Source organism: Festucalex cinctus, chromosome 1 (assembly GCF_051991245.1).
Source record: "Festucalex cinctus isolate MCC-2025b chromosome 1, RoL_Fcin_1.0, whole genome shotgun sequence".
Classification (NCBI taxonomy): domain Eukaryota; kingdom Metazoa; phylum Chordata; class Actinopteri; order Syngnathiformes; family Syngnathidae; genus Festucalex; species Festucalex cinctus.
The window spans coordinates 40354285-40366458 of record NC_135411.1 but is presented as its reverse complement, the minus strand read 5'-3'; the positions used below and the strand labels follow the sequence as shown (position 1 = coordinate 40366458).

At 37.7% G+C, this 12174-nt stretch overlaps 1 protein-coding gene and 1 long non-coding RNA gene across 3 annotated transcripts; both read right to left on the bottom strand.

Moving 5' to 3' along the window:
- Positions 1-422: 422 nt before the first annotated feature.
- On the bottom strand, positions 423-1840 carry erich2 (glutamate-rich 2). 2 transcript variants are annotated; one of them, XM_077534364.1, is made up of 6 exons: positions 1782-1840; positions 1189-1276; positions 994-1109; positions 866-923; positions 717-788; positions 423-648 (listed from the first exon to the last, which is right to left on the bottom strand). In XM_077534364.1, the coding sequence occupies exons 2-6, from the start codon at positions 1229-1231 to the stop codon at positions 497-499; spliced, it is 441 nt and encodes a 146-aa protein (XP_077390490.1). In that variant the 5' UTR covers positions 1232-1276; positions 1782-1840; the 3' UTR covers positions 423-496. The 2 variants fall into 2 exon arrangements, with proteins under 2 accessions (XP_077390490.1, XP_077390555.1); XM_077534429.1 differs by having other exon boundaries at positions 1686-1796.
- A 9555-nt stretch (positions 1841-11395) lies between these two features.
- On the bottom strand, positions 11396-11666 carry LOC144016482 (uncharacterized). The gene is made up of 3 exons (XR_013282928.1): positions 11607-11666; positions 11516-11575; positions 11396-11436 (listed from the first exon to the last, which is right to left on the bottom strand). It is a non-coding gene; the product is annotated as an uncharacterized LOC144016482 (long non-coding RNA).
- Positions 11667-12174: the final 508 nt, after the last annotated feature.

Sequence of the window (12174 nt, the reverse complement as noted above, 5' to 3'; positions counted from 1 at the left end):
GACTTTGCAAATCTTCTTGCCGAAATCATGCTGAAATATGATCATATCCTCTTTATGGGTGACTTTAATATTCATGTGTGCTGTCCTGAAAAACTATAAAGTTGAGTTGAGTACAGTTTATCCGCGTTCATCACTTCCTCTTCTTGCCCCATGCGCTGATTTGCTAGCGAACAGCCAATCACAGTGATCAAATCCCCCAACGCTGATTTAACATCGAATTTGCTGAAAATGCCCCCCGACGTATTCCAACTCGATCCAATTTTCTGACGAGTCCGTCAGTTACAGACACGACACAAACTTGTGAAATTACTTCCGAAACAGCACTTAATTTTGTAGTGTTTAAGTTGCTCTGTATTAATTACAATTACATTATAGCTTTCAAGGAAAATCCGGGTACATGGGGAAACACCAGCACGCCAACATTTACACACAAATGGTTTCCCAGCCTTTATTGATCCAAGGCAAATATTTTACATTCGAAAAATAAAAAATAAGGTCATATTTTTATTTGCTTTTCTTCCCCACCTCCGTCTTCATTTGACAGTGAGGAGACGCAGTCTGAATTCAGAGATAATTCTTCATCACATCCAGAGTCATCGTCCTCATCATCACTTTCACTCTCGTCACTGTCCTCATCTGCCTGTTGCTCTAAAAGGAATAGCAGCAGTGTGTGTGTTTGTGAGCGGCCGCTTTTGAGGTTTGTGTTTGGTCTTTACCTTCTCGCAGCTTCCTCTGGATCAGAGGGAGGAACTCAGAAGCTTCTGGATGATTTGGTTCATAGATGAGAACTGAAAAGACAGCATCAAGTGATTTTTCATGTTGACAGCACCAGATGGTTGGATGGATGCAGTGTTCAGGTTCGTACTCATTTGGCAAAGTCTTTTGGCCTGCTCGAAGTCTTCGTCCATCAAAGCTCTGAGGAACTGCATGCAAAGATTCTCGTCATGTGCATTCAGGTTGAAGTTTCACTACAACAACAAAAGTCTCACTCGCCTCAATCATCAGTTCCACTGGAACATCTCTGAGCCTTTCTGCGTCGTCCGGCTTTATGCCACACTCGGTTTTCTCTGCGGGTGTCAGAGGGGCCTCTGTTGGTTGAGTCGTGTCTTCTGGAAACCACCATCATCATTGTTATAGCTCCGCCTTTTTTTTCTTTGTGCAGTGTTGTGTAATTTGCCTGATAGAAACCTGCTGCTGAGCCTGGGGTGTGCGCAAACGTGACGTTTTGCATTTTAAGCTCCTTTGAGGCTCTTTTCTGGGTGCTCACTCGTCAATTCTGAAAACGCATTTGAAATAATACTTGTGTTCAAATATGTGCACATATTTTGGTCTGAAGAATCTAAATGCAAACTGCATACATGCATTCATTCACACTATCCAATCTATGAATTTTTTGGTATGTTGCTTCACGGTACATGTGCATGCAATAATGCATGTCAAATAGTAAAATACTTGTTTGGCTGACAGAAAATCAAGTAAACATTTACAAAGCTGGGAGATGGACGGCTAATGTGATTCCATTGAAGCACTCCCCGTGCAAGGTGTGCATCTGAAATAATTTGCATGATTTGAGTTTTTAAGTAATTCATTAATGACCTTTCTTTCCATGATTTAATTTGACAATGTCAGCGTTATTTTTGTTTTAAAGTTACTTGCATAATTCTCAAACTAAATGTTTTGCTTACCTATTTATGGTTGAAAAGGAAGTCGGTGCACCTTTACATTACTCGATTAAAAGAAATTCCAGTATTAGCAGAATTTGTTTGCATGGTTAAACTTACCTAATGGGATTGTCTGTTTTGCATGAAAGATTGCCACGCAGCAAGGTAATGACGCAGTGAGGTTACCATAACAACAAAACAACGAACCAAAAATGTTCGACTAAATACTGCCCCCTCTGTTGAAAAGAATACTGCAACTATGAAAACATTGAGGAAGCGCTGCAGCTCAGCTCAAATTGCTTAAAGTGAGACGATTTGGCACCACAATTTTTTTGCACAAAGAGAGCCAAGATTTTTATTATTATTATTATTATTTATTATTTATTTTTATTTAAACAAGGACTAAAGTTGTTAAAAAAAAAATCCAATTGTCTGATAGTCCCATGTCTTTGTAAGATTTATATGTGCTTTACATTTTCGTGCCCAGCACATCTGTGTAACGACTCGACCGAGTCGATGAAAAACAGATCCCAGAAAGGCAGGCTCAGAGAAGGAAAACAATCTCGATTTATTCTTTGGTTTAACCGAAGAAGCAAATCTTGCTCGCAGGCAAGATAACGAGAATCACAAAAAACACTTGCACACAGCAAGGAACCCGAAGGTAACAGAAAACACTTGCAAAAGGCAAGGAGCACGAATATAACAAAAAACACTTGCAAAAAGCAAGGAGCACGAATGTAACACATAACACTAGCAAATGGCAAGGAACGCGAATGTAACATAAAACACTTGCACCCGGCAAGGACTACACGAAATAGAATGCGGAAACAATCAAAGGCGGATTAAACAGAAAGCGACGCGGATATACACACACACGTGAATACAAACTAACCGAGGACCAAAACAGATACTATGACTTTACCAAACTTGGAAACGCGGAGAACACTTGGACACACTGGTGAGCAAATAATAATCCGACACCGGAGAGGGCAGCTCGGAGTCCTTTTAAAGCATTGATTGCTAACGCGTAGCAGGTGCGGCGCTGGGGAACGCCTCCCTCGTTAGTGGCACTGAAAGAGAAAGCACAACAGGCTAAGAACCGAACCATGACAATCTGTAGCACAAGGTGAATATAAATATAAAAACAACAAACACACTTTCATTCGCTTTAAGGCGAGATAGCCTGCAGACGTCCAGGAAAATGAAAACTCATTCTTGCAGCGGGGACAAAAAAGAAAAAAAAGAGTGCGATTAGGAAAATGAGCAACGACTGAAGAAGCACCAGAAGAGTCCATCGCGGCTAGCAGCTCGACAGCCTAGTTAGCTCCCTATTCATTAATCTAATTATTAATTTAATTTCGGAGGTTATGATGTTCTGATCCAAGTCATTAAACACAAGCTGCTCGCACTTCTTGTTGCGGCAATGCAGCTGCACTTTGTAACCTATATTAATAATTTAATTCATTTGTACATTCTTAAAGTTGACGGATTAAAGCAGGTGTTTATATTCAAGTTCAGAATCAATGAACTGGACTTATTGGTTTGCATTTTTATATCAATACCACAGTATATTTAGGAATCATTGATCCACATCTCATGTGTTGAGGCTTTGATGGGACTTGTTTGGGAACTTTGGGTCGTGTTTGAATCAAAAATTATTGACAAATGAGAGGTTGAAATCAGAAAATGTGGACTAACATAAAAATAAATCCACAAAAGGTTCAAAGGCTGTTCAATTCCTTTCCATTTTGTGTGCAATAAGCTAGCTGGCAAGAACAATATTTTTTTTAGTTTTTGTGTTCACCATTGGGCACTTATTATCTGCGTACTTCTGCTTTACTGTCATTGTGCTTAACATGAATCTGAGTTTGCCAGAGAAAGGAACCCAGAAGAACAGAACAGGCCAAAAGCGCCATCTTTTTTTTATTTATTTTTTTCAAAAACAATTAGCAGTCAGGTTGGTGACTGTTTTGGCAGTTTTAAATTATGTAAATGCTTAAAAAGCTGCGGTTGAATTTGTCTGCCAGTGTTTGAAGAGCTCTTTGAAGTTACATGTTGTGGGGTGGTGGATATATTTTTAAAATGTTTTGGATGGGGTTTCTGCAACAAAGAATTACTTGTCTCTTGTCAGTGCAAAAAATATATTCTGAAAAGATGAGGATAAAAGAAGAAGTCCAGGTTCTCCTTTGACAAGCAGCCCAACAGAGTGTTTGTGAATTGCTTGTCGTAAAAGGGGAGGGACCGCTTCCACTTTCCATTCAACTTTTTTGCAAAAATAAAAGTGATATTGTACTATTTCGATAAAGTACAATTTCGATTTGTCAGTGTTCCATTGAAGAGCGTTTCGCTTCTGAGGCGCAATTCTCGGAATGTCCCGTCTCGCGAGACCTCGCTGTTCTGTAGGAGGTGCTCATGATGTTTACGGAAGATGTGTAGTTACACTACTCAACTCAACTCAAGTTTATTTATAAGCGCTTTCAAACAGCCTGAACTGTCACAAAGCTCTTTACAGAAAAGACAAAAAAAAAAAAAAAACATAACATAAAACATTAACACCAATACAATACAGTCACAACAAATAGTTTAAAGTTTCTGATGTTTTCTGGCGTCCTCCCTGCTAAATTAACCAGATATGGCAGCACAGGATTTCAAGCTCCTCTGATTTTATTCAACTTCGAACGAGGCTCGCTCAGTTACACCTCTCTCTCTTTTGCGCTCATGACGTGCAGTATACAAAACACTTCAACATGTAAAATTAAAATACAACACTGAAATTAATAATTCTCAAAACATATATTAGTCAATTGCAAGTAAATAAAATGCACATTGGCAAACAACGTGTTACATTTCTTTCCTCCGTTACCGGACAGGTGACTACTAATGCGCAAAAAGTGTTTCTATTACACTTTTGCAAAATACTTCCATTCGACACGTTTCAAAAACCACCTCATGAGAGCGCAAAAACTGTTTTGCGATGTTTGAGAGTTTTTTTTTTGCAAATCCAGTGTTTCCATTACCAGCTTGCTTTTGCGAACCTTGCCTTTTGTGAAAATGGGGGTCACTAGCGATGCCATTTCTGTAATGGCAGCGTCAAAAGTTAACACATACAAATCACCAACAGGTGCCATGCACCTGAGGACAGGCCATCTAACCACAAGGTAAACTTTTATGGTGTGTTTTTGCATTTATTTTTGTAAAAACAAATAGCAATAGTGATGTGACGTTCACGGATGATCGAGTCTTTTGAACGGCTCTTCAACGTGAACGATGGGAACCGAGTCTTTATAGAGAGCCGTTCAACCCCCCACCCCAATGTTTAGACAATGTTAATGTCTTAACTAACTCCTATACACTTACTTATACACTAACTACGACATGAATTGCAATGTATCACTAACCTCAGTGTTGATTTTATGAGTAAAACATTGGTGATTCAAAATAATACTAAAAAGTAGGGGTGTGAATTGCCTAGTACCTGACGATTCGATTCGTACCACGATTCATAGGTCACGATTCGATTGGATACCGATTAATCCCGACACTAATTTATAAGTCGATTGTTGCGATTTTTTTTGGAAAATGTATCATTTATTTATCTGAAACTTCAATCTTATAAAGGTGGTAATCTGTTTCAACAGATTTGAACAGCATTAAAATAAAATATTAAGGCATAATGTTCCATTAATATAACATTCTGCCATGCTTAAGGTGTGAACCCTAAGACGTTTTGGTGAATACTTTCACATCAAAAATGGATTAAAAAAAAATAAAAATAAAATAAGGATATTTAAAAATCGATTCGGCCACCTATTGAATCGATTCGAGAATTGCGCGATGTAATATCACGATATATTGCCGAATCGATTTTTTTTTTTTAACACCCCTACTAAAAGCATAAGTCTTTTGAACGGCTCTATTAAGTGAACGGTTCCTGGTTGAACGGCTCCCGTCAAAGAGCCATAAGTCCCATCACTAAATAGCACCAATAATATAGGTAAGACATGAGAAGACATGGAAGTGATCTTCAGGCTAGACTAGGTCGAGAAACTTAATTTTGCCCCTTAATTGGTGTGTTTGTGAGATCGTATGAGGGAGAGCGAAAGAAAGTGTGTTTAGCCCTGTAAAGCGCTTTATGACTTTCTGTCTGTGAAAAACACTATACAAATAAAAGCTTACTTACGTACTTACTTACTTACAGAAAAAAAAAAAAAAAGTTTTGGTCACAAATTCATTAGTTATCATGACTTCTCTAAAATGGGCAGCTTCTTCATGGTAGTTCTAGTGCCGATTCACAAGAAGGTCAAACAATGTCTGACCAATCATTCTCAATACAAATGACAACATCAAGCTCAAGTTACACGGCAAAAGTGTTCTGGCCAGAAGATGCAAATAAAACAAGTACCAAATATCCCATACTGTCATTTGGATTTCACAACAGCTGGTTACAAACTGCACACAAACACAATGACACACATATCCATCAGAGGCCAGCAGACCCACCTGCCATACAAGTTGGATGGGGGAATATATTCCATCCAGATGACGCGGTAACAGAATCATTTCACACTTCAGTGCTCCTCCACAAATTCTTTGTGTATGTGTGTGTATCTGTGTGGGGGTGTGCGCACACCCCATCCTGCGAGTCTATTAGTGTGCCAGAGGCATATTGTGTACTGCATGTGCCTTCAGAGACTGTGTCACACGCATTTTCATATGATGGACCCAGAGGCCATTTTGACAATAATAGCAAACACAGAAACAAAGGCAGGTTGACGCGTGGCAGTCTTGCATGACCTTACTATGTCATATGTGAAGCATATATTTCTGTGATGAGGGACCAATTGCTTATGTAACATCTTTAATAGAAAACAAAGCAATATCAGTTTGTATTGTAATGACATTTGTGCAGTTTCTTTTGCTATGTGCTATACTTTGAGGCATATGTGGTGCAAAAATGCTCTACAGCAAGCTTACATTTTTATGAAGCATCTGTGCAGGTCTATCAGTTTGAGGCAGTATATGACAATTCATCCTCATGCTCATAATAAAAATGCAAATTACAATCAGAACAGCCTTGAGAGGATAATTGCTCAATTATGTCTTCTGTGTGCGCGTGTGTGCGTGCGCGGTACAGAAAGGAAAAGGAGGGTGTTGGCGAATGTCAGCCGCTTACATCACATTCAGGCTACATAACAGGACAAAGTGAGATGCTACAAGCATCGATCTGTTGTTGGACACTGTTCCAAATTTCCACTATGAACGCCAACTAAGGCTAATTAAAGCATATGATGTAACTACTGGTCACAAATTGATATAATTGAAATCACAGACTGGATTTGGACAGCAACATTGAGGATAAATGTCTTACCTTTATTTACTGATTCTTTCTATTGTAAATAGGGATACATTACAGACCCATGGGTCAAAGGTGAAAGTCATAACAAGACATAATGCAAAGCACGTGGAGAAATTATACCATAGACCAAAGATAATACAATAATTATCACCCTTTAAACACTTGCTGCTATAGCACCTACTGTACATAGCATACAATGTTACTCAAGTGCACTCTGACAATGATGGCTACAGTATTATTGAAGTTTGCTTGGTCTTCTTTTGTTGCTCTGGCTACACCCATATGAAAAAGTCCTATAAAAATTGCATATGAATCTTATCTGTTTTAACAGAATTCTATGTGGATTTTATATGTCACAAAACTCCCAAATACAAAATGCATACAATTTATGTATGTTTAAAATCATGTGTGTCAGACATGCCCAATGCAATACCAAGTCTTATATATTTTGTATAAAAAGAACCTACTTAAATTATATCACTGCTGTTCTTGTGCAAATATATATGGCATGCCATTATGCACAGTTGTGTTTAAATTAGGGCTTTCAAAGTTAAAGCATTAACTAATTAATTGATCACAAGAAATGATCGCATTAATCATGTAATAACGCAGATTAATCTCTATTAATTCTGACCGTGGATGATCATTCAGAATATTTGTTCATGGCAAACTATCGGGGTCATTTTTTTTCCCATTTTAAATTATGCAAGTAATTAACTGCTGAGAAAAAGAGGATGTGCGTGCAAGTGGTTCAAAAAATGTTGAAGACGTCCTTATTAAAATTCAAAAGAGTTAACACATGGCTGACTGGTTAGCACGTCCACCTCCCAGTTCTGAGGACTCGGGTTCGAGTCCAGGCTCCGGCCTTCCTGGATGGAGTTTGCATGTTTTCCCCGTGCCCGCGTGGGTCTTCTCCGGGTACTCCGGTCTCCTCCCACATTCCAAAGACATGCATGGCAGGTTAATTGGGCGCTCCAAATTGTCCCTAGGTGTGCTTGTGAGTGTGGATGGTTGTTCGTCTCTGTGTGCCCTGCGATTGGCTGGCAACCAGTTCAGGGTGTTGCAACCCAGAGCCAGCTGAGGTAGGCTCCAGCACCCCTGGCGACCCTTGTGAGCAGCCAGCGGTTCAGAAAATGAAAAAAATAAAAATAAAACGCCTTTTTGATTAAGTGATTCATCGTGATTAATCAAAATTCTAATATGTGATTAACCTGATTAAAATATATATATATATATATATATATATTTGACAGCTGTAACTCAAATGTAAACTTTGTACAGTTGCTCATAAGTTTACATACCTCTCGGGTGAATATGTTAATTTATGAGCACAACTGTATGTTGACAACCAACTAAATCTACTCTTTGATAAATCAAGATAAACACAACAATAAAATGAAATGAAATGCATATATATATTACAAGTATTTTTGTTTTAATAACTAAAAACATACTTTCAATTTTTCACAATTTTATTACAATACTGTACAACACAATCTCATTTTTGTTCTTAACAATAGTACGTCATGATAGCTTCACAAACAATAGGACCAGATTCACAATTTATGTAAACACATGGTCTTATTATTTCATTGCTATCAATAGCTCTTTCAAAGCCAGTTGGAAAATGAACAGTCTTAACAAAGGTCAATGAGGTTTTTACACTCTTCCCTGGAACCAGTTTCTGTACAGTGCAATTTCCAACCTTGCCTACTGCATATAAATGCTGATCTTCATTCACACTGAAAAAATATGAAATTTTGAAAATGTGTTCATCTTTCAAAATCACCACACTGTTGTTTCTTTTCTTTGTCTTTGCATAAGCACCACTGTGAATGATCTCTCCGTTAACAACTATTCTGCTATAATATCGAACAATGGAGCCTGGGGTTACAAAACCATGCAATGCTAGCAGGTCCTTTTCAGATACTTTCCCTATCTTTGGCACCCCAAGAGCTGTCACTTTGTCAAATCTTGCAGCATTTCTTACTTGATGTTTAGTTGAGGTCATTTCTCGGAGGAATAACTTCATTTCAGGTGAAACTTCACTTTGCGCACATGCATTAGCTATTTGTGGCAATGGCCGAGACCAAGCAACTCTTTTACATATCTGCTGAGGTACTGCATTGCTGCTTTTTACTTGCTTAAGCAAATACCCATTATAGTTTTCAAACATGAAAGCTGACTGGGCCCAGAGAGGGCCCAAGTTCTCAACACTATTGCTCAAATGTAGGAGTGAGTGTACATTAAATGTCATTTGCCCTTCACCATACAAACACTGAACAGACTTAACATAAAGCTCAAGGGAGTTTCGTGCATGGTCAATATCTTCTTGGTTGATCTGTGACCCTAACAAAATGCTTACACCCTCCATAAGCAATGCCCAATGACAAAGGTATTTGCTTGGGAGTATGCCCTTTAGGACTGGCACACTATAGTATAACAGCCAGTTCTGCCACTCATGTGCTTTCCAAAACCTTCTCTCAACAATAGACCGTGGGCTTCGTGAAAAAGTACTCGGAGGCTTGATTTCCAGTAAAGTTTCATCCACTCCTGCGGTGTTCAACCCAATATACCATGGCTGATTATGATATTTAGAATCAAACCATAAAGTTGACATTTGTCTGCAAACCCCCAGCAATACACAATGCATATAATCAGGAACCACACCGCTGATGAGGTCAAAATGTGGCAAGTCAACTATTGGAGATGGGCCCTTAATACCCAAAACACTGTGACCATTATTTCCGGCTATTTGACCTATTTCTGCAGTTGTATCATGTTGTCTAAGTTCAGGAATGCCCTCCTTGAAAGGATACACTCTCACAGTACCATTACCTTTCCTTAATTGTTCACCTGGATGAAGACATTGACTACATCCATACTCTCCATTGAACTGTTTGAAATTTTGTAACAACGGCCGTGCTACTGCATCACAAATGGCGCACAATGCGTATACCTTTACAGTTTTAACTGATTTATCTGCTGGATCATGCCAAGAAAGGCCAATCTGGGCAAGACTTTTACATTCCTCTACAAAAGGTTTGAGAAAGCTGGTCATTATTGGCTTAAATGAACCAAACCACAAAGCACATAATAGAACATGCTTATCTCTTTTCATGGGAGGTAATTCATTAATACAGCATAGTAATGGCCAGATATTAAATTTAGATGACTGAAATACAGGCACACCATCACAATTGAAGGATAGTGACACAAAAGAATCACTAAGAGATTTCAGACGTTTGTACAACTTCCCATCATAGATATCAGTAAAAACATCTCTGTTTTGCTGTGACACACTGTTCATAATGGGCTGATTTTCTAAGAGACTCTGGAGTTGGTCCCTCAAAGGCAAACAAAGAAGTTTCCCATCTCAATGTTCTGACTTTTCTGTACAGTTGACAAGCAGATGCTACATCTTAATTCATTGTCCTTAGTTGCAGAGATGCCAATATAAGAGCTACACACTCCACAGTAGTGATGATATTCTGACTTTACCACAAAGTCTTGAAAAGCTTTCTCCAGCATGTACTTGCTACGTGGAATGGGGGCACAATCAGGGCTGCATAACCTTAACAGTTTCAGCAAATCCTCCATCAATGCCCCAGTTACATTGTGTTTCAGAGAGAAGGCAAGTATGCTCAGCCAAGATGCATCTGGTGTGGATCTTGGTGCATTCTGTTAAAAAAAAAAGTTATTTTCATTTAAAAATTATTATGTATTGGAAATTTTCAAAGTCACACACATATTCATAAACAATGCTATTAAATATCCCATGCATTACTGCTAAATTTCTTATGGTACCTCTTCATAAGTTGGCCACCCTTCTGTGGACTCCGTTACTGGTGTTACAGTATCATTCTGTAAGTGAGAAAAAAAAAGGGATTTAAAAAGTATAACTTTCAATTAATGTGTTTGCTGTCATGTTAGAGACATTTCACATGCAACATGGTAAACTGATGTTTCTGAAACTTTGACACTAAATATTTTTTTGTTGTACTATGATTAAAATCATAATTAAATTAGGAACATAGTGGATTCTAAACTTTGCCTGGATTTGTTCTAAAACACCACTGCCTGGTCTCAAGTAGGACTAAATTATTACTTAGGCAGTTGGAAGAGTAAATACCAGTAAGAGTAACAGATAGATAGATAGATAGATAGATAGATAGATAGATAGATAGATAGATAGATAGATAGATAGATAGATAGATAGATAGATAGATAGATAGATAGTCCTTGTGTCTCTGGAACATGTGCAAGGGTTATATCCTTTAAATAAATAAAACATATGGTATTATCCCATTACCAGATGCAGTTTAAAAAATGTATACATTATCTGAACAATTTTAATACCAGTACCTCAGATGAGGGCACCTCATTAGGGTGTGGATGGTGTGGCAAAAGGCAGAATTCCTAAAAACAATTAAATATCACTACTCCATTGTAAAATTAATGAGAAATAGATCTAAACAATAATACAAACTTTCTATACCTGCACTGTTGATGAAAATCGTTCCTTTGGCTCTGGAGTACAAGACAAAAGGTTGACATCCTAAAAATGAAAGCAATATATGTATATATACCTGTATTTCTGATAAATTCTCTTCTGGCTCTGGAGGACATGTCAAAAGGTTCGAATCCTGAAAAATAAAACGTAAAGTAAAAGATAAAGATAAACAATTTTTATTATGATTGACAGACACACCTGCTCATTGGTGGATGTGGATGGCTTTGTCTCCCCTGATGAATGTGAAAAATTATATTAAAATAGTGGAAAAAGGAAAAAAGAAAGAAAAAAAGAACACCATGATATATTGAAAAAAAATATATATATATTTTTTAAGTGTATTCTACTTACACTGTCGGTTCTTTGTGAAGAATGCTCATTAAATTGAACGTCCTTTATTTTCCTAAAACAGTTTTAATGATACAGATTAGGGGTGTTAAAAAAAAAAATCGATTCGGCGATATATCGCGATACTACATCGCGCGATTCTCGAATCGATTAAAAAAAAACATCTTTTTTTTTTTTTTTAAAGAGCTCAGAATTGTTCATTCGGTAGTCTTACCGATTCAACATCTTATCATCATTGCCTTTTTTTTTTTTTTTTTTTTTTTTGTGTGTGAATCGATTTTTAAACTTCCATTTTT